This window comes from Sciurus vulgaris, assembly GCF_902686455.1.
Source record: "Sciurus vulgaris genome assembly, chromosome: X".
Taxonomy (NCBI): domain Eukaryota; kingdom Metazoa; phylum Chordata; class Mammalia; order Rodentia; family Sciuridae; genus Sciurus; species Sciurus vulgaris.
The window spans coordinates 133,737,347-133,760,267 of NC_136471.1; the positions used below are offsets into that span (position 1 = coordinate 133,737,347).

Consider the following 22,921-nt stretch of genomic DNA (forward strand, 5'->3'; position numbering starts at 1 on the left):
ATGAGGGTCATTAGAGGTCAGCGGGTCGCAGGCCACGGCCAACTCTCGGCTCGCGCCTAAAAGGCTCCCAGGGGTTAAATGCATCTCTAGATATCGAAGGCAGCGTGACAGCGCTACACGAAAAACGTCCTGTCCTGGTCCGCAGCGATGGGAACGCCCGGTCGAGCGGTCACGCGGGGCGCCGCCATGTTGAGCGCCGGGTTTAAATAGAGCAGGCGGGCCTCGGCGTCGACGTGATGACGTCCACACAGTGAGCCGGGGAGGTACCGCCTCCCCTAACGCCCGACCTTCATGGGCGGGCTCACGACGAGCGGAACTCGCCTCTGATAGGTGGAGCCCCACTGAGTGACATGCCGTTGCCCCCTTCGGGTTCCCCCATCGACACGGAAGTGCCTCAGGCTTGCATTGGTAGGTCCGAGCGCAGGGGCCGAAGGAGGCGCGGAGGGTCGGGGTGGGCTGCCGCGAGGGTGGGGAATGTGGCAGCCGACCCACCAACCCAGGCGGCGGGAGGGCTCCGGGTCCGCTCCTACTGGACCTGGCCACCTGAAAAAGACCACCCAGATCCCTCTCCACCCCCCGCCTGCAGAAATGGACTCAAAACCCGGTCCGGGGTCTGCAGCGCTGGCCTGGATTCTCTGTGCAGCCTGCAGAGGCTGAGCCTCCTCCCTGCACAGGGCCCTGCCGGGGGCATCAACAACAAGCTGTCCCTCAATTTCTGGTCCAGCCAGTGTCCCCGAATAAGGACCCTTGGGCGCCCTAGGAAACCAGGGTGGGCAGGCCAGTGTGGACAGGCTTCATGTCGTATATGGTCCCCCTGGGGCTTTGAAAGCACGTGCAGTACATTTCTATTTGTGTGTTTCACAGTGTATTTTGCCGGGAATTCGTTTTATATGAAGACTTGGGTAGCTTTTGTCAGCCATGACCTCAGTTCGTCTGGAGCTGCTGGAATGGAAATGGAGGGGGTTGATGATCCTATCATACTGATGCCCTTCCAAAGAGCAAATCTGTTGTTTGCTTGGCACTTGATGCGGTCTCTAATAATTTTCCCGTTTTGCAAAAAGCAACCTTCCCTCCCCCCCCCCCCCCCCCGCAGGAAGTTTCACAAGTTCGAGATAAAAGCTCAAAGGACTTGCCATTTGGAATTTATACATTAAATAGAACAAATATGGAAGGTTGGGAGTTTTATTGGAGTTTTTTTTTGTTTGTTTTTATGGTTAATGAGACTATGGAATCAATGTAAACACAAAGGTTCCATCTAAGACTTGAGATTCATTAGAATTCTTTGAAACAAATGCACAGAGAATTATATGTTAAAAGAAAACCGTAAGCACGAAACAGACATAAAATTACACAGTGCGTGGACTGAACTATGCTAATGTATAACTTTTTATTTTAAGTTTTTGTTTTGTTTTTTTTTTTTTTTTCTTTGACAACTCTGCAGCTAGAATGAAGCACATCAACTTGTCGTTTGCAAGCCTGTGGGTTTCTGGGTATTTACCACTTGGGGGCAGCATCTGCCTTTTGCAGACATGGCAAGAAGCTGCTGAAGGATGTCAAGGCCTTTGCTGGGGCTTCTGCCGGATCCTTGGTTGCTTCTGTCTTGCTAACAGCGCCAGAAAAATAGAGGTAATTAAGTAGTAACTAGGTTGTGTTCCTCATTAAGGAATTAAAAGGGAATGGTGAAATGAGTGCCGTCTCTTACAGAGAAATCATGCTTTGCCGGGGAAACAAAAGTCTGAGACTTTCCTTTTAAAATTGACTCTTTAGGGATCTGTGCCCTGGGTTTGGAAAAGAAGATTATTTGGGGTGACAGTAAGACAAGGATATAAAATGCTCTTGAGTTTTTTATTTAGCCTTAAGATTCCAGCACTGTTTCTTCTGGCAACGGATTTTTCTTCTTTCTCTGATCATGACAAGACACAGAGCCTATTTTCAAAGCCCTGGACGTGTGGCCTGTACCTTTCTGCTCACGGCTATTTTCTAACAGGCGCATCAATGAAACTGGGCATACAATTTCAATTAAGTGGAATGATATGGGAATTTAATTTGTTTTTAATTCTAACGGTAAGTAGAAGCTCTGAATTCCAAGCAGTTTAGCCAGAAGTAATAAAAATAGCCATCATTAGGTATTTTCTTTAATGCAGTCTATGTTTTTAAATTCGGTTTTCTGCTATCTGGACTGTGATCAAACATTCACCAAAGGGAGAGCTGGTTTCTGTGGGTGGAGAAAATATTCGTTAATTACTTACACAGGCTAGTGGCTTTGAACAATAAGAAGATAACGATTTAACACATTCATGCTCAAGAATGAGTTCCAAGACTACAGAATTTTAAACAGCCAATAATGTTCTCAGATTTTTGTGAGCTGCCTATAGGGAAGGGAAACCGGATTTCGGGGAAGTTTTTCAGATGGTTGATGTTCAGGGAACTAGAAGAGTAACTAAAAACCATAGTGATTACCCAGGATGAAAACCTCGAGTCAGGAAAAGTACAAACAAGGCGTGAAAACCCCCCAAGCTTGCAAAATCCTGCGCTTTGAATTGCAAGCTAGCTGCTCCCAAAGCTGTTTCCTTTCCGATGCAGCAAGCTGAGGCTTGGAGGGTGGGGGGAGGGGTACTTCCCCTCCTCCTTAATTCAGTCTTTTCTTTAAGGGGCACAATCCTGAGCTTTAGAGTTCAGTAGATTTGATTTCTCGTCCTCAGCAAACTTAGAAATGAATGAGGTGCAATGAACTTTTTACATGATTTGGAAACGCGACAATGATGCAGCCGTTGATGCAGCTGGAATTCTGTGATGTTAAGACATGGCGTGATTTGCCTGGATTGTCTTCAGATCAGATTACCTGTGTTTATTTCTGAAGTTGGAAACCTGGGTTACATTGACTAATTGTGTGCTGCGACTGAAGGCTAGGTCTTCTGGGTGTTCATATGGGAAGGTGGAAAAATTATTCTTTTTGTTGACCCAGAACATCCTCATTTCCTCTTTTGAAGAATAATTTTTCTGCCAAAATAGGTTTTTTTTTCTTTTGTTTGGTTTTGCAGAACCCAGGTGCTCCTATGTACTTAAGCAACTGCTCTACCACTGAGCCACATCCCAGGCCCTCTGCCAAAATAACCTTTTGATGTAAGGTTATTTCTTTTCTCTTTTAGCAATTTGAAATAATTTGTTGATAAAATAGCTTTGCGGTTTTTTTTTTTTTTTTTTTTTTTTTTTGGCAAACTCTTTTCAGTTTTTTCAAATTACAGGTTAGCTCAGTTCTTGCTGGCAGTGTAAATTCCTGGAGCTTTTCACTCTTGTGACAAATATGTAATTAATCTTATTCTGAGCTTATGCATATCTAATTAAGAGGAACACCTGATGCCGGATGCCTTTTAGGTGGTAGGCAAATTTAGACATTGATAGGTAAGAGCCTAGGGCTGCAAAGCTTTCCCCAACCCTCAGGATTGGCAAAGAAGGCATAGCATTAGTCACCAGGGAGCTCAAGGATGACATCGGGGCCACTGAAATGCTTACAAGGAAAGAGGCGAGGTAGGCAGTGTAGCTTAGCAAGAAGAGCTGGCATCAGCAAGGGTCTGTACCAATGCTCACCTGGGTAACCCCAGCTGCTTCCCAACAGGGGTCCACAATCCCCCTACTTCTCACCATTCACAGTGATTCTACCCCCATACAAATCTGATGATCTCATTGCCCCTGGAGCTCACCATGGATTTAGGGTTTGGTCCAGGTTTCTCAGCCTACCTCACAAGGCCCCATGTGACATGACCCTTGTCATGGCTTCTTAGGATGACCTATATCCGCTCTGTGCCTGTCTTTGCTTGCTTTTCCTGTTCTCTTTATTATCCTCCTCCTATCTCTCTGTCCTCTGCCCAACTCCCTTTCATAAAGTCCTAGCCCAGATGTCAGATGGGAGAGAAGCGTGTCCCACCCTGAGGTTGGAGGTTGATACCCGTTGTATTGGCTTCCTGTGTTGCTGTAACAGGTGGCACCTATGGGGTGCCTTGGATACCGGAGTTTATTACCTTATAGTTCTGAGTCTGAGAGACTCACTGGGCTCCAAGCGTCAGCAGCACAGTGCTTGCTCCCCCCGCGGCTCTCTCCTTGCCTATTCTGGTTTCCAGTGGTTGCCGATGTTCTTTGACCCCTGACCCCTTCTTCCATCTTTGGAGCCATAAGCAGAGCCCCTTCAAACCTTTCAACTCTGACCCTTCTGCCTCTCCTTTTCTCTTATGTGTTCAGCAGCTTCAAGTTACTATGACAAAATGCCTGAAGGAGTTAACTTGGGAAGAGAAAATGTTTGTGTGGCTCTGACGTTGGAGGGTCCAGTCCCAGCACGAACAGAACCATGGCCTTGGTGCTCTAGAATGTCAGAGGGCCGTGGTGGGGGCCTGTGGTGGAAATCATAAACCAAGTGTGGACATCAGATAACAAGGCCACATGTAGGAAATAAGAGAATAGCTCCTTCTGAGCCGGATGTGAGGACCTTGTTTCCAGGACACAGACTCAAGTAATCCTGCGCGAGTGACATGTTCCCCCCATCAGGAAGCTGCACGATCCTGCAGAGCAGCCGAACAAAGATGTGCATCCATCGCTTCATTTACTGAATCCCTTGGTGGGGGCTTTCCTGCAGGTTTCAGATATAATGTGATCGCCTTCTTCGCTTTAGGGTTGGTGGACGCTAGAGGTCTAAGCTTAGTGATGTGTTCTGAGCTGACCTAGTCAGGAGAGGGTTCGGTCAGACACCAAAGTTGACATACGCGGCCGTTAAAGGGCTCAGATGATCTTGGCGCTGGGCCCCCAACATTCCGTTTCTCTGTAATCACAGCGTCCTACACAGGCAAGATCAAGCCTCTAAAGGATTTTTAATGTGTGTGTGGCTCCTTCAGAAACGACACTTGCACAGATTACAGACCTGGTTCAAATCCTGGCTCTGACTTCAAGCCTTCCGTTTTCTTACCTGCCAACCCAAGGGGTTAACCCAGCTGGCAGGTTGACGTGCACATGAACTGATGGGCGACCTCCGCGGATCCCAGGCCCAGGGTGCTCGGGATGCATCCCCAGAGACCGTGCTCCCAGTACGGAGCACGCCACAGCGGCCACCAGCGTGCTTTCTCCTTACTTGTCATTAGTCGTGGGGCCCTTGTGGGGCGGCAGTTGAAATGCTTCTGAGGCCACAGAATGGGGTGGGAGAGGAGGTTAATTGTGCGTGGCAATCTGTAGAAGAATGTTCTCAATTAGAATTTCAATCGAGTCCTCACGGCTTTCAATTGTGGAGGGGGGCCCTTTGAGTTGGTTTAAAAAAGAAAGAAACTAAAAGAGAGAGAGAGCATTGTTGAACATGTAATTTGCCCGGGGACTAAGTAGAGCAGATAGGGAGAGGGCCTGGTGGAGATCCGTACTCCGCCTTTGCAGGCCTGGCATCCTGTGTCCAGCTGGGCCTGTGGGATCCGGCAGGATGAGCACAGAATTCGGAACTGGGATGGATTCGTTTCCACAGTGCGCAAGGTCAGGCGTTGGTCTTGTTTTTCAGGAATGTAACCAGTTTACCTATCAGCTGGCTGAAGAAACGAGAAACCAGTCTTTCGGGGCAGTGACGCCGGGCTACGACTTCATGGCCCGACTGAGGTACGAGTTGGTCTAGTGCGTGTCCCCCCCGAAGCTCCCGACAAAGACAGAGCGGCGAACGCTCTCCCGACAAGCTCCGCCACGCTCGCTTCTAGAATATTCACAGTTGCTCGGTGATTAAAGGTGAGTGACCCAGCTTGCTTTTTCTTCTGTAGAAGCGGCATGGAGTCCATTCTTCCCCCCAACGCCCACGAGCTGGCCCACCGTCGGCTGCACGTGTCCGTCACCAACACCAAAAGCAGGCAGAATCACTTGGTCTCACGGTTTCCCTCCAGGGAAGACCTCATTCAGGTATAGCTCCGACGCCGCATTGCCCATTGGCAAAACTCAAATGCTGATGCAGATGCTTCGTGGCCGAGCTCTGAGATCCTGTGGCTCACACTGGGCTGCTGGGTGATCGGTGCGCAGTCAATTATGTGTCTGATGAGGGGATGCACCCGTCTCCCTCCCCAGGCCGTGATGCCGGCGCCTGCTCTGCTTGCGGGCATTTGTCTCCTGTTTTCAGGCTTCAGCGCTACGGGAAGCAGGTTGCCAGTGCTGGTTAGTAGCAGTGGTACGCCCTTAAATTTGGGTGGCTGATACTTGGTAGTTTGTGGGGGAGTTTCTACATGTTCTCTCCTCTTCCTTCATTCCAGAGTCCTGTGACTCAGATAGCACAGGTGTTAGGACGGCCCTTTTATGACTCAACACTGAGGAGGTCCTGGAAAAGATTTTGAGTGATGTACGTCGTACAAACCGAGGTTATCCTGCGTGACGCTGGTTTCTGGGCCTCGACTTTTCAATCTGACCTTCGGGTTTGTTTCTTCTGTCTCGTTTTGATGTCTTTCTATCCAAATGCATTTGAAAGTTGCTTGCTGGAGAATTCATCATCTCCGGGAGATGCTTTTACTGGTTGATTTCCAAATAACAATGCACTTGCTAAAGCAGTGCATTGAGTGTATTGGGAAGGGTGCGCTTTCTTAGGAAAGCAGGGCAGGTTTTTCTTTGTCCTTTGGTGTGAATCATGGCTACTCCGAGTAATGCAGAAAATGATGTTTTGATACAGCAGAAGGCAGTGGGTTGAGAGTGAGTGACCCAGGTTCCAGCTGAATTAGATAACAGGTGCACTGGTTTTTAATATCTTGATGCTGCAGTCTGCAGTCCTTGATGAGATGTTGAATAGACGGGCAGCATTACTCAGTGTTCCTGTTAGACCATTCGATCACTTATAAGTCTTTGAATCTTAGAAAGAGAATTCTTCTTCCATAATCTTATCACAAATCTTATTATATTAATATTCAGTAGACTTAGTATCAAGAGAAGAGCTGGTCAGCCTGGGCCTGACTTGTCACAGGCCGTCCGTGTCCCCTACAGACATAGAAGGCTTGCGGTTGATTGGCAGTTCTCTCCTGGTTCGCCTAGGAAGAGGTGTGGGGTGTTGTAACACGAAAGAAGAAGGGGAAACATTCCTCGGCTGTCATCTTTCTTCTTTAAATCATTTTTTCCTTGAAATATGACCGTGGTACCTACCTACGTGGTGCGATGTGATTTTTGATACTTGTGTACAATGGCGAAATGATCGAATGGGGGCCGTTAGCAGACCCGCCACTTCCAACAGTTATCATTACTTTGGGAATATTAAAAAGCCTTTCTTCGAGGTGTTCGGAAATATAGAATAAATCATGGTGAACTGTTGCCGCTCCAGCAGAACAGTAGGACTTACTCCTCTTGCCTAGCTGTGTGTTCATAACCAGTAATCACCCTCTTTCTATCTATCCACCTTCTCCCCAGCCTGGGGTGACCAGGGCTCTCCTCTGTCCTTCTACGCAATCGGCTTTCTAAGCCTCCATAGATGAGTGAGATTATGCCTGTCCTGCGGTCGTCTGTCTGTGCCTGGGCTATTTCACTTCACAGAACATACCCTGTCGCTGGGTTGGCACGCATGGCAGTATTTCATCTCTTCACGGCTGAATAGTATCCCATTGTGTGTGTGTGTGTGTGTGTGTGCATGTGTGTGTGTCTGTGTCTTTGTGTGTGTCTGTGTGTGTGTGTGTGTGTACGCATGGCACATTTTCTTTCTCCATTCTTCAGTTCATTCCCCTTCTTGGCTATTGTGAATAGCACGTCAGTGATCGTGGGAGTGACGCACCTCTTTGACACCCTGGCGACCTTTCCTTTGGGTCCATCCCCAGCAGAGGGGTGCTGGATCGCGTGGTTTTCTCCATCTCTTTTAAGCCTGTGTCCGCTGCTGCATCTGCAGTGGTGAACTCTGGGCTCCTGACCTTGCTGTGTCCCGCCAGCTTGCATCCACACACCTCACTGCTGGGCTAATTTAGCTTTCGCTGTTTGTCTTCCTCCGGTGGAATGCTCACGCCAGGAGGGCAGGGATTGCTGTTTTTCCCAGAGCTGCCCCATCGCCCGGGTCGCTGCCAGCCAGGATGCAGGGGCTCCAGCCACACATGAGAAATGAATGAATATAAATGAATAAATCAACAAGCTAAGCTGGCGCCTACCACAGTGGCCTACTTTAAAGGAAGGAAGCCGGGTCCCACAGGCTCAATGACCTGTGCAAAATTAAGTAGCTAGTTAGCGGCCCAGCTGGCTGTACAGCGCATTCTCTGGCAAGCTGCTCTGGTCACACCTCAAGCGCGATAAAAATGGTCATCTCTCAGCCCCTTTGGGAATGAGGGTTTGGTCGGCAGAATACCAGCACCCAAAGACATCCATACCTGAATCCCCAGAGCCTGCAGCATAGACACTTACAGTGCCAAAGATTTGCAGGAATGTGACATGGCAAACATCTTCAGAAGGGAGGACCAGCCTGGATCATCCCAGTGGACCCAAAACTAAGCATACGAGTCCCCAAGATGTAAGAGCCACATCAGGTACAGCTGCTGGGGTCAGCTCCCTGCTGACAGGGAACCTCCACCTTGCAACCCTGTACAACTGACTTCAGCCGATACGCAGATTAGCAAGGAAATGGTTCCTCTCTGGAGCCTCCAGAGAGGAACAGAGCCCTGCCTGCCACTTAATGTCGCCCTGGTGCAGCCCATAGCCCATTTGGGACCTTCCGTCACCATGAGCAGCGGTGTGTCCTGTTTGGAAGCTCTTACACTGGTGGTCATTTGTAACGTCAGCAATAGCAATCTGTGGGCCGCAGAGAAGCATGATGTCTCCCTGTGTCCCTGTTCCCGGTAGTAGTCACTGAGAGAATTGGTGTACTTATCCGGGTTCCTCAAACGGAAGGGAAGCAGCTGATGCCAACGTGTCGCACCTTTCGAGGAGAATATTGAATGATCAGCGTTCATCCTCAGCCCTACAAGAAGCGTTCTCAATGGTTAGTAGGATGCTTTGGCCTTTTCAGACTAAAACGAAGGCAGGACATTTCCTGGACAACAGATGGTGACTCTAAAGAGACATGAAATAGCGCCTGGAACGGGCATGAAGCCTTTCCTTGAACCGAGTAAGAGCGGTGAAGATCGGTGAAGAGCCCAAACCCACCAGGGTAGAGGGAAACGAAACCAACCGCCTGCCAGCAGTCACTGTATCTCCTTTAAATGTTCTGATGAAAGGAGGGCCGGGGACAAGGTCGACTTTGATATTGTCACCCGAGCAGGCCCGTGGGGCCCAGGGACCAGAAGCCAGTTGCTGCAACGAGTTTTGCAAAAGATCATGTTCAAGAGGCAGCCAGGTGTGGGGAGGGAAGATCTGAGAATCAAATCACCCTCCTGTCGGACGGAGTTTGGGGATTTTAATGAGATAAAGAAGCAGGTGATTCAAGGGGTGGGGAAGACAATTGGACACGAGGTACTGGGTGGCCTGTGCATGGGCGGCCAGTTTCATGGCTCTCTGTTGGAGGCAGCATGCTCAGAGGGTGGGTGTTTGGCCTCCTAATCCCCAAAGGTCACCTCCCCGACACCTGCACGGGTCCAAGCGTGGTTCTGTGGTTTGGACAGAATGATTTCTGAGTGCCGGAAATGTAACCCAGGCATCCGCTATCACCCTAGCCCGTACGTCAGAGATGTCACCTGCAGCAAAGCTAAAGGAAGATGGTCCCTCAGCTGCATGGCCTCCAGCCTCAGCGATCCTTAAAGCCAGCGGAAAGCAAGTGAGGGAGATTGACCACGGGGCCTCGGTCAGGGAAGTAAAGTACACCACACCGCGGGGTTGCTTCGTCTAAGTGACACCAGTCGGCTGCTCGTGTGGGTTAGGATTTGCCCTCCCACGGAGCCTTGGAGGCCGGGGTCTTCTCTTGATGGCTCTCAGGCCCTCCAGCAATGCTGCTTTTAGGGTTTGACCCTGGAACGTCCCCCCACACGTCCATGTGTTGATGGATTGGCCTCCAACGCAAAAGAGTTCCGAGGGGGAATTTGAGGAATCGAGCGGATCATGAGGACTCTCGCCTCATCCTCGGGTGGATTCAAATCTTGTGGGCGTTACTAGGTATTGGTAGGAACTGTGGGAAGGGCAACCTGGTTCCAAGGAGTCCCTGGGCACGTGCCTGGAAGGGCACCTGGTCCCTGGTCCCGTCCTCCCTGTCCCTGCTTCCTGGCTGCCGGGAGCTGAGCAGATCTGCTCTGCCACATCCTTCTGCCATTGTGCTCTCCTTCCCTGGCCCAGCAACCGGAGCTATCTGACCGCAGCCTGGATCCTCAGAAACCATGAGCCCAAATTAACATTGGCTCCTTTTAGTAGTAGCTCTCATGAGCTACAAAAGGTCACTGTAAGCTCTTATTTTAGTAAATGCCCAGTAGTAGGTGTGTCCCAACAAGCAAGGGACCAGTTTCAGGGGTACCCCGCCAGGATGCCTTTTGTTGCCCTGATGGTCAGCGTTTGTGTGGGCCTGGTGAGAGGCAGGCCCCAGAAGGAAGTTCCTCTTCTCCTGGGGACTGCAGGTCCTCGGTGCCCAAGGACAGCAGCAGGTGGACGCAGCCTGGTCCTGTGCCACTCAGGGTCTCCCAGGAGCTTTGCGTCCCTGACTCTGACCACCCTGCCTTGGGACTACTCTGCAGTACCTGCAAATTGTGTAGGGGAGAGACAGACAGAGACAGGCAGAGACAGAAGTGGAGGGAGAGATTGAGAGATTGATGCAAACTCAAGTTAGAGGGAAGGAACAAGGAGGAGGAGTAAATAGTGGTGCTGCCCGTGGCGATTCATAGCCACCGTCGCCATGAGCTCATTTATTCTGCTCCGTACGAGATGAATTCCTTAAAAATGCCTGGCGCTTCTCTGTGCACCAGCCGACTGCTACTCTTTATTACAGACAGGGTGACTGTGTGCCTGAAAATACAGCTGTAAACCTGGAGCTTAAAAACCTCTGTGTGTGTGTTGTGTGTGTGTGTGTGTAGAGGTCTAGGCCCCTTTGAATGCCTCTGGGATCATGCTCCCTGGCTCATTGCAAAATAATGATTCTTCTGTCAATAACTGGCCCCATAACACTATTCTCTATTTTACTTCCTGTAGGGAGTACATAAATAAGACCAAGCATTTAAAATGTGTGTGTGTGTGTATGTTTGGTGTTGTTTGTTGATTGCTTCATGGGTGGTACAGGGACTTGAACCCAGGGCCTCCTGCATGCGAGCTATTTGCATATTGATAAAAGCCAGTACTTAGTCAGTCAGGGACCCGCAAGGTAAGACGGCAAGCGCGCTGCTGGTTCTTGGTCCACGTGCGTCTCTCAGGGAATTTTAAAGTGGCGTGACGGTCCCGCTGCCCTGCTTCATTCGCGGGCCCTCCCCTTCGCCATTCCTCCTGAACGGTGTGAGCGGTGTCCGCAGGCTCTTCAGGAAAGGGGTTGGAACTCGGTGTTTGTCACCTTGGATCTTGGCAGTTCCTCACCACGGGCCCCTCGGAGATTGGTTTCAGGGGCGAGTCTTACGTACGTGGTATGACGCTCGCGTTTAGCGACACAAGAAACTTTCTTTCGTTTGACAGGCGTGGTGCTTCGATTGTTTTCCAGTAACCCGCATTGACCTCGCCGTTGGTGGGGCCAGCGATTCGTTTTACAGGGGGTCGCTGTGGTTCGGGTCTCGAACATCCCCCTGAGGCTCCAGCGCTGAAGGCTTGCTTCCCGAGGCAGCACCGTCGGAGCGGGGCTGAGGGAGGCGGGGGTCCTGGGGGCTCTGATCCCGCCAGGACACTGACCCTCTGCCGCCGAGTGGCCTAGGGGACAAGGCGGGAAGCAGGAGCAGGGCCTGGCCGGAGCAGGTGGGTCACTGGCGCTGCGACTGGGGGTCTGTGTTTGGCCCTGGCCTCTGTCACTCTCTTCCTCTCTCCGTCTCTCCTCCTTGGGTGTCGCGAGATGAGCACCTCTCCTCTACCGCACTCCTCCGCCATGATGTCCTGACTCACTTCAGGCCCAGAGCAAGGGAGCCAGACTAAAACCTCGGCCACCACGAGCCAAAGTAAGCCTTGCCTTGAAGACAAGCTGACGAACACAGAGGTCGTCACGGTGTGCTGAACCTTACTTCCGTGGCGACTCGCTCACTCGGTTTTTTTCTACTTTATAAGACATGAGAGGACACACGCGTGGCCTCCGGGCAGTCTCTGGAACTGACTTGCCGGCCATTCCCCTCTCCCCATGGTGAGCAGGTGAAGACAGGGAGACGCAGTCGCTGGCTGCTACTGACTCCTTGGAGTCGACCTCGGGAGGGGCCACCCCTGTGCGTGCAGCTCGGCCACAGCCCCAGCTGTAGCTCACCTTTATTTCCGTTGGCCCAAGGTGCTTCCGTCTTCCAGGTGCTTGAGGAACACGTTCCCCCAACTCTTTATGTCTGTGGGTCTCTTATCACCTAGATGGATACCAAGTCGACGTGGGTCCCTGAAGAGGCTGATGATGATTTGGGGATGGAGAGAATAACAGCTCGTGCAGCGCGCCACCTGACTGCTCTGGGTGCGCTTCGGTATCCTTGGCCAACCTCAGCATCCACAGGCCCAGGGGATATTTGCCCATCTGTGAAATGGAGCGTCCAGAGTCCCACCTGCTCCCCACACCGCTACGCAGGTCACCTCAAACCCGATGTATGGACACGCTTCCTCCTCCTCCGAGCGTGGACCGGTGGCTGTGGACGCCCTCCAGGGCCGCTGCTCCCCTGCGCCCTCTGTTCCCACCCTCCGCTCTTCAGCGGGACCCCTCGGTGATTCCCAAGTGTATCCGTCTTGCCTGTGAACTCATCCCTCTTCAGTTCCAGATTCTCCTCTGGTCGGTTTTCCTTCAGAAGCAAGCTTACAACCAGAAAATCCAGGCACATCGTAAGATCAGCCTTCAGCAAAGCATAATGAGGGCGATAAATCCTCGGTTTAAAAGGCAGTCCCCGGCCAGCTGCAGGACGGAGGAGAAGTGAACCTTAAATTAACCGAGCCTTCTCCTGCTCCCTGAGATGGTGCCGATCCTCAGCCTCTTCGTGTTCAGAGCCGGCCCGCACGCGTGTCCTGAGACGGTCTTCTGACATGTGAATACACCGCCATTCGGGTGACCAGGAGGAGTATCATCCGTAACACTGTCCCTGGCTCTCTTGGGAGGGAGGCACCCTGTCGCCATTGCGCCGTGTCCTGAGCTTCCTAGCGCGTGGTGAGAGCGCCTTTATAGCAAAATCTTCTCACATTTAGCTTCGCAAAGGTGAGACCAGGACTGAATTTCAGATTGGCCATTATCTTGGCAAGACTGGAGGAAGATAAATTTGAATCTGTCTTTGAATTTCAACGACACCAGCAGGCTCTGTATAAACAGCCAGATTCTCATTACACTTCACAGTAAACTTCAGGCATAAATGAAACTTGTTGAGAATTTATACTCTAAGGAAGTTAAGCCACATAATTTTCTAAACACCCCTTTTCTATAAAATGCAAAATGAGAAGAGCCAGTCTGAACGTGCGCTGAATATGCACTCAGCAATGTTCCAGGCTGCCGCTTTGGGAAGTCACTCTCTTTGATTTTTATCCTGGTATATTTAAGAAAGAATAAAACGAAAATCAGTGGTTTCACGTTGCATATAATGTTTAAAGCGCCATACCAAAAGATGGGCCCAAAGGTAAGTCTTTCCTTTCTTCATCAGTGTGGTGACCACTGAGCTCTTGATATTTGGGAACCTGTTACGGACCCGGGTCTGCTTTGCCTGCTTGCCGCATAGTCTGCCAATCACTGAAACAATGAGTTTTGCAAAAGAGAGTTTATGCATAAGGCAGCCAAGCAGGAGGTAGGAGGTTCAAGTCTCAAATCTGCCTCCTGGAGGTTGGGGTTCAGGATGTTTATGGGATAAAGAATCAGGGGGACTTAAGGCTTTGGGAAAGGTGATGAGAGGTGAAATAATTAGCCCATCTTCACAGCCCGTTACGGGAGGCACATTCCTTAATGGCTGATAGCACACTCTGTCAGAGGAGTTTTGACCCTCTGATGTCAAAAGGCCACCACAGGACACTTGCACAGACCCCAGAGAAGCGTGGCTGGTTTCAGCCAGTTTGAGACAGACAAGAGCAGCCTCCATTTTCCTGAAACCGACTCAGGCATCTGTTCCTCTCGTTTCCCCTACACCAGCGGTGTTTTCTATGGCATAATTAGCGGGAGTCTCTTACTTAGCTAGGTCACCTCTAAAATTGGTGATAAAAACAAGCAGCAATGTCAAGAGGAGTAGAAAGTCCCCTGACTTCAGCCTGGAAACTCCTTTTTTTTGGGGGGGGGGGGCTCTCCTGTGCTTTCCCAGGTGTTCAGTGCTGCCCCTGGTCTCCACCCTGCAGATGCCCGTCACCCACGCTCCCGTCCCTCCACTTGTGATAAACACAGTGCCGCACGTCCCGGAAAGGCGGAGATCACCCTGCAGTCGAGAACCACGGCTCTGGATGTCTTGCCCTTCGTTGGTGAGGTCAGGGTCAGCAGGAGTACTGTGAGGTCGCCCAGGCCAGAAGCCCACGTTGGGGCCAGTGTTTTATTAAGTGGCCTTAGGATGTCCATCTCTACCTCCCTCCCTCCAAAATCCTATCTGCCTGCAATCGAACGGCAGGAAGCTGGTTCCGAATAAGAAAAACCGCTTCCCCCTTAACTACCCAGAGCTCATTTCCTCACTCAGGTTGGCTTGATACCCAGATCGCCAGTCCGCACGAACAGAGCGCAAATAGTGCCAAGAAGAAACGCGTTGCTTGGGGGGAGGGGCACACGCTTTGCAGCTGCCTGTGCTTTTCATACGGTTAAGGAGTCGTCTCACCGTTATTAACTGCAGGGAGGTGATCGGATCCCCTTTTTCCATCCGCACACCTGCAGACAGCTCCAGGTGTGAAACCTTCACATTGTACTCCGAGTTGGTGGAGGAGGGTACTGTTCTGCTTCTGAGGGTAGGAGTTCTTTCTGCAGGGCCCCTATGTCTGTGCAAGGTCCTCGAGAGTCCTTAAAGTACAGTGGTAATTGTGCATCCCGGTCACTGTGCACACATTGTCCAGTACCTGCTACAGCGCCATGTTGGATTTGCCAGATCACTTTATTACCTTGGTGGATGGTGCCTGGAAACATACCCGGGCACTCTGATGACTTTTTTTCTCTTTTTAAAGGAGTAGCCAATTAATGATAAGGCCAAATGTAGTTGGGGTGAATGCAATTATCTTAACTGTAAATGCCAACGACCGATTTTATCATGGCCACGGGAGGCAGAGAGGGTTGGAACGGAAGATGCTGTCTCCCTGCCGATTTCTTAAATGATCTGCAGCAAAGCCCCCAAGGTGATCCTCTCTCCTACGTTACCTCCTGGAGGAGGGGGTGTGGTGGCGGTAATGTCACTGGGTCCTGTTGTGCTGCCCAAGGAGACCAAGACTTGGAGTGAGTGAGTTGGAACAGGCAGCTCTGCACTGGCTGACAGATCTCCTGCGAGGTTGTTATTCTGCCTTGCAATAAATAAATCAGCGAATACATACAAACTGAATGAAAGGGGATACTTCCCTCTGGGAAGCAGTACTACAAATGAGTGTGCATTTGGTATTTCCACTAGCAAGTGATTAAGACGGAGATGCACAAAACCGGCCAAGAAACAAACAGGATGCAAGACCTGACCTGCGTCCTGGCCCTGGAAGACATCCGAGGGAAGGTGGAGTTTGTGTTGAAAGAAGCCCAAACCCAGTGCGGGCTGCAGCGCTCATTAGCTCAGGCACCCTGGGCGGGCCCTGTCGTCTCTTTGAGGAGCAATTCCGAGAGAGGTCAAGAGGCACTGGGTGGGGGCGGCGTGGCAGAGTCTGCTTCCTGGTGTGCGTGGCGTGCATTTTCACGGGGCCCTGCTTCTGGAAAGTCCTCACTCTTGACCTAACGCCCAACCGTCAGCCTCTTGGAGGTGGAGTGGGGGGGTTCCCACCTTCTGAACAAGGGACTCCGTGTTTGCTTTTCGCATGGGGCTGACAAATTGTAGAACCGGTTCCTGCACAGACAGCTAGCCTGATGTCACAGGGCCGTGTGGCCTGGGGCTGTTGACGTGTCCTCTCCCGCTGGAGTCCTGGGTTGTACTGTTACTATGGTGTTTTCACTTCAGACCTCGGCGGGCCCCGGAAGCTTCCTGAGCTGCCCGCCAGGAGCCTGTTACTGTGGGAGCTGTTATCGCCGTGACCTCTATCCGCCCTTGACCCCAAAGGGCCACCAGCAGCCTGGGCCCTCTTGGTCGGTCTTGCTGTTTAATGTCCTAGGAAAGCAGAGCAAGAGGCACCTATTCACTGTCAGCCTCGTGAAGGCCCAAGCCTCCTTGGAGGAGGCAGGAGACCCTTTCTTCTTTGGTTTCTTTTGGTCATGAGACAGGTTCAAGGAAGAGCCGTCTCGTGAGAAGGCACAGGCCAAGCCCCGGGTGCGGAGCAGAAATCCCCAGGGCAGGCTGGGGTTCCCGCTGTGTCGGATGCACCCAGGGGAGGTTTCCTCACAGAAATCCCGTTACGCTGTGTCTGTAATTTAGTGGCAGTTCAGCATAAATAGGCTTTTGAGCGCTGACCTAAAAATCATACCCATAATATGATTTCTTTGGGGGAAAATGCCTTCCGAGTTCTAAATAATTCTAAACAGATGATTTACAAACCAGTGTTTGGGCTGTGATCCATTTCTGAATAATATCTGCTGAAAAAATAAAAGTCTCCTGAAATCCTTCACAATAAACAGCCACAGAGTCTTCCCCTTATCAGCTGAAAGATCACAGCTTAAATATTCAACGTCTAAAGCTGAACGTTTCCAAACTGAACACCCGGCCGTGATTTGAAAACTACCCCGCCAGAGAGAACGTTTAGATTTCAGGGAAAGCCATCGAAGCCCGGCGGCTTCTCCTGGAAGAACTGATAATATCCTAGAGGACAATCTTTTCCCGCTTTTTAAATGGAAGATAGAGTATCGTTGCTGTCCCTGCCTGCCCCAGTTCCTCTGCTAGAACGTAGAGTGTCTCACAAGCGCACCGTCCCCTTGGCCACATCCCGGGGACATAACTGGGGCATCCTGAGCCGCGGGGATCATCTCCCCGGTAATAATCAGGGAGACTCTTCCCTCAGAAAATAGCAGTGCGACTTTACAGCCATTTTTCTAGCAAATGGTCGAACATTGTGAATAATCCATTAGCGACTGCAGCCTGCATGGATCCAGGAATTGAGACATCCATTTCAGAAAGACTTGGTGGTCTAGAGTTAAACCACTGCTTTTGACTTAGGTGTACTTCACTCATTTGGAGAGCGTGGATTGGCACCTGTCTTTTTAGGGGTCTTTTCAGATGTTAAAAAAAAGGTGTTATTTTTGATTATTTAAAGATGAGCAATTGTGTGCCTGAAATAGGAGGAATGTGTTTGCTTAGCGAGGATTTTGTGCTAAACAATGTAGTGAGCTCACTGCGTGGCTGTTACGCCTCTCCTGATGGGCTGTTTCTTTCTTTTGTCCACCTAGGTTCTCTTAGCCAGCAGTTTCGTGCCCATCTATGCAGGACTGAGGCCAGTGGAATACCAAGGGCAGGTAATGTCGCATTAACTGAGGAGTTAACGGTCATCACCACATAAATCCATGTCCTTTGACAGGTGCACTTTTATATATTCTGGCCCAAATCCGTTTGTATGCATTATATGTATAAAGAGCATTTTTTTTTCGAAGAAGACAAAGGACCGAGGAAGAGAGTCTTTGGTACCTTACCAAAATCTGTGTATAGGAATGATTGACAGGGATGCTCTTACTTTTGCCAATTTAAAAAGACTTTTTTTCAAGAAGTGAAAGAGTCCTGTTTTTCATAATAAAGTCCTAGACACAGCCCCTCCTATAAATGCCAGGTGGTCCCGGGGGAAAAAGCTTCCACCTAAAGCCTACCCTCAGGGCGGCCAGGCCGTGTACCAGTCAGCAACTCTGCACCCCACGCCCTGTTCACTCTGAACGCCCGTCCACCTCGGGGACGCAGGTTCAACACCTGCATGTTATAATCCAGGACCATTTCCTTTAACGCACAGCAGACGTAGGCATTTTATAATCAAATACCATTTCTATTTAACCCCTGCCAGAGATACGTGCTTTATCATCAGAGTATCTATTTAACATGTAAAGATAAACGTTACATCACCAAATGCAGTATCTCTTCATGTGCAATGTGCATTCTATCATCAAATACAGTTCCTCTTCATATGAAATATGCATTCTGTCACCATATACACTACCTCTTCTTATGAAATATATATTCTACCATCAAATACAGTATCTATATGAAGTATGCATTCTGTCATCAAATACAGTAGTAACTTTATACGAAATATGCATTCTGTCATCAAATACAGTAACTTTATACGAAATATGCATTCTGTCATCAAATGCAGTATCTGCACACACATGCCAGCGACGTATACGTTATAATCTAACACAATATGTGTTTAACACCTACGGGATACATGGAGCTTATAATCCAGTACGTCTTCTATTTGGCATATACCCCAGATATGACATTTAGAATCGAATACAGTATCCGACACACGTTAGAGATCAGACCGCCTTCCAGATGAAGAAAGCCGTTTATTTTATAGGTGCATGAGTTCATTATTTCACACCTCGGTGCCTGGGCAGTCCTGGCCACTCATCTGTCCATCTCTTCCTCTTACTTCGAGGGCCCAGCACTGTGAGGCATGCTGATCTCGCAGCAAAGGCAGGAGCTGAGTTCCACAAGTCTCCTGGCTCCTATGCTGGAGGTGGTGTCTGTGCTCTGACTTGTCCATTCCTGGGGGTTTCCTGGTGTTCTGCCTCATCTCCTTGGCATTCCGGCAGATTCTTGGCCTACAGCAGGCTTCCCCTGGCCACAGCTCAAGAGAAGGCTAAGGAATGAGAGGTAAAAGAGCTGCAGAAAGACCTCACAGATAGGAAGACTGAGGACTGGGGAGATAGCTCAGTTGGTAGAGTGCCTGCCTCGCAAGCACAAGGCCCTGGGTTCGATCCCCAGCACCGCAAAAAAAACAACAAACAAACAAAAAAACCAGATAGGAAGACTGAGAACCTCAGAGCAACCGTTAGGTCTCAGCTGGACTTACGAGTTCTATGCTTTGGATATATTATGTGTAGGGAGGCACCTATGTTTAGCGATCCAGAATCCTCATTAGAAACACTGTATCCATTGATTTTTTTTGAGGGTGCATAAAAAATTTAAATATCAACTTACAGAAACTAGATAAGCTGTCCTAATTTTTCCTGTTTTTGATACTGTCTGTCCTAGCTAAAACATATTCTGTGTGCAAGGAAAGTATAACCTATTTTGTCATTTAAAAAGTTATTTGTGATATACTGCACTCTAACTGCATAAAGTATTATCTTCCCTCTTGACATATAAGCAAAAGTCAGCATTTATTTCTACATATAAATTCCGAATAGAGGTAAAGTTGCTATCAAAAATCAGCTTTATATTATGAATGTTACTTTCACAATGATCTGAAATCTAAAATAGCTTTTACTTGAAGGTATCATTTTATAATATTTTCTACTCGTGACAAAAATGGGAACATGGTTAAAAAAATCCTAAGGCATTTCATGAGATTTTATATTACTGTCAAAATTGTTATGTTAGTTCTGTTGTGTTGCTATAACAAAATACCTAAGGTTGGTACTTTATACACAAAAAAGGTTTTTAAGCTCACATTTTGGAGACTAAAAGTCCCAGACAGAGTGGACCCACCTGGGCCAAGGAGACGTAAACTGAACTACTGTCAGACTTACAGCAAGGCAGGTTGTATACAGGCCAATGAGATGCAAGCCGAATTACTGTGAGACACTCAGGAAGGGAGATTATACACCTTTTCCATTGTTCTTGTCTTCCTTCCTTTCCTGTTTCTGGAACTTTGATGTGATGACTGCAGCTTCGGCATTCATTGTGCAACATGAGGTCAAAAAATCACACCCTGGAGATGTCAAATAGTGAGCCGGGTTCCTGAATCTTTTTGGGGGAGGGGGACCAGGGGGGCAGGTAGTGGAGGAGCTATTTTACCAGTCTGTCCTCTGTATTCTTGTCAGCAGAGATGTAAAGCTTCTGCTGTTTTCTTTGCATGCACCAGAACCCCGTAGTACCTGCTATAGGAAATGGAGATGTAGAGGTTCTAATCTACTGAGGTCACTACACCAGAAGGGGGAAATTTCCCAAGAACAATCTTTAACGTTTCCTCCTCTACGATTACCCGCTGGACCGAGCCCTGCGTCCCGTGAGAGCCTTGGCTTTTGGCTGTCCTCTGTCGCAGACAGCATGATGGACACGCACTGCAGAGTCTGCACGTGGTTCCTGCTGGGAAAGGTCCGTGTCCGGGAGTCCTCCTGGCCTGGTACTGACTTGCTGTGAGCCCGATCGTCTCCCCGCCACTAACAGGGTTTCTCGGCCAAACCACTTTCTACCCCTTTCCTTCCCGTCTTCAGGGAATCGCGAACACTGCGTTCGTGGGAGTCAGCTTTTCAAACGACCCAAATCGCATAAAAATTTCATCCGTGCTGAAAATACCTCTCGCTTTCTGGATTGCAGCGTGTTCCTACAGCCGGGCTTTGGTGTGTGTGCTGGCTTGGGGGGTCCTGCAGCCGGGAGGCTTGGGGGCAGGGAGTGTTTAAGAGAGACGCGATGTAACTTGTACGTGTGGCCCAGAGACATGAAGGCAGAGCGGGGGGCCGGGCCGATCATTAAAGGCACCCCCCGGCTCAGTCCCAGTCTGCCATTAGTAGGTATTAAACACACTGCATTTTATGAAAGTAGAGCTATGGCTACACCATTTCGGCCCAAAGTTCTTTACCCAATCACTTTGGGGTTTCTTAGATTAATAATAAGACTAAGGATCATTTGAAACCACAGCAAATAACAGTAGGAACCTCTCTAAACTCTCCCGGTGGCTGAGAGAGGCACATTGCCTTTGAAAACGACGTCATTCTCCTCTGTGATTTTAAAGGTTTGGGTGGCTCTCTGCTGCTTCACCGTAGGAGAGTCATTTTTCTCTGTGTGCTCACGGTAGATACTCATTAATAATGGAATAAATGAGTGAATGCAAATAAAGTCTCTTTTTTAAAACTCATGACCTTTGCTTCGGGACATCTGAAGCATCCCCAGTGACAGAGTGAGCCAGGGGAACAATCCCAGTCTCAGGCCGGGTTATCACGGGTGCACGTCACCCACCCGGGACGAGAGGAGACTCTTCAGGAGGACTTGCTCACTGACGCTGTCCCAGAGGGAGCATGCGCTTTGGCAAACGGCGAACTGTCAGAACGGGATCCTGTCCACCGGGCCTGGTGCAGATAAGAGAGACTGCGGAATTCCCTGGGTTTTCCTTCCCCCTTGGGTCTGAGTTAGACTTCGAGTAATATTCTGACCCTATGCTACGTATTGAGAATCTGTCACCTGAGGACCCCTCCTCTGAGGCTTGGCGTCATGGGTGATTGATCCCTTCATTATGGACACATCTGTGGGAAAGAGACCTGTGAAATGCTCTCTGTTCCTGTGCATCGTATAAAATCAGCACCGCGGTCCTCAGGCCCCCATTCCCTCCTGACTCGGGCACTCCTCGCGACAGCGTCTTTCAATCACTGTCTGGGCAAAGGGCCCTGGCTGGCCTCTCCGCCGGCAGGATTTGGCTGGATGGAAATCTCAGGATCAATGTTCAGCTACTCTGAAATGGAAACCCGTATTTTTCCATGATGTTGTAGACTTATTTGCATGGTCTATTGGATTTTTGAAACAGCATGTTTGTCTTCCAGGGAATATTATTATTAATGATTTTACACTGCCAACTGCTAAATGAACTTGATTTTTGGAGTCACCGTTTTTAAACGACTTTAGGAAATTCTCAAAGTCAGCAGTGTTTAGTAGAAGTTAGTACGTTTCCCCGCCCCTTTTTAATACTATTATTTTAACTTGTCTCTCTTTGATTCAAAAATCTTACCTACCTCTTCTCTGCACCTGTTTTTCTTCACTCCAAATGGCAGATTCTCATCTGTGTCCTCAGAGGTGGGTCTGTTTATGGATCCCTCACTGTTCTAATTAGCTTTTCATCACTGTGACCAAAGACCTGAAAAAAATAACTTAAAGGAGGAAAAGTTTATCTGGGGCTCATGGTTTCAGAGGTTCAGTCCATGCTGGGCCGACTCCATGGCTCTGGCCCAAGGTGAGGCAGAACAACATGGCGGAAGGGCCTGGAGGAGGAGAGCAGCTCAGGACGTGGCACCAGGAAGCAGAGAGAGCTCTGCTCACCAGGGACAAGATATCAACCCCATGGAGCCAGGGACAGGATACAGTCCCCAAGAAGCCAGGGACAGGATATAGTCCCCATGGAGCCAGGGACAGGATATAGTCCCCAAGGAGCCAGGGACAGGATATAGTCCCCATGGAGCCAGGGACAGGATATAGTCCCCAAGGAGCCAGGGACAGGATATAGTCCCCAAGGCATGTCACCAGTGACCCACCTCCTCCAGCCACACCCCACCTGCCTTGAGTTGCCATGTGCTTTATGTCGAGTTATGGTTTCAGAGGTTCAGTCCATGGTGGGCCAACTCCATGGCTCTGGCCCAAGGTGAGGCAGAACAACATGGCGGAAGGGCCTGGAGGAGGAAAGCAGCTCAGGACATGGCAACCAAAAGCTAGGCAGGATAGATACATAGCGAGGTACCAGGACAAAATATAAACCCCTAAGGCATGCCCCCTAAGGCATGCCCCCAGCAACCTGTCTCCTCCAGCAGGCAGGCCTGCCTGTGGTTACCAGCTAATCAGTATCAGTGGATCAATCTACTGATTAGGTTGCGCCTCTCATAATCTAATCATTTCACCTCCGGACATTCTTGCATATCTCACACATGAGCTCTGGGGGACACCTCATATCTAAACCACAACACTTCCTTCCCCTATCT

At 49.6% G+C, this 22,921-nt stretch overlaps 1 protein-coding gene across 1 annotated transcript in view; it reads left to right on the forward strand.

The window, feature by feature from the left end:
- The first annotated feature begins 983 nt into the window (after nt 1-983).
- Nucleotides 984-22,921, forward strand: part of PNPLA4 (patatin like domain 4, phospholipase and triacylglycerol lipase) — a 32,532-nt gene continuing 10,594 nt past the window's right edge. The window contains 7 exon segments of the mRNA XM_079123304.1: nt 984-1,172; nt 1,442-1,473; nt 1,475-1,613; nt 1,616-1,626; nt 5,528-5,622; nt 5,778-5,913; nt 17,480-17,545. Coding sequence (XP_078979430.1) covers nt 1,166-1,172; nt 1,442-1,473; nt 1,475-1,613; nt 1,616-1,626; nt 5,528-5,622; nt 5,778-5,913; nt 17,480-17,545 — 486 coding nt within the window. The 5' untranslated portion in view covers nt 984-1,165.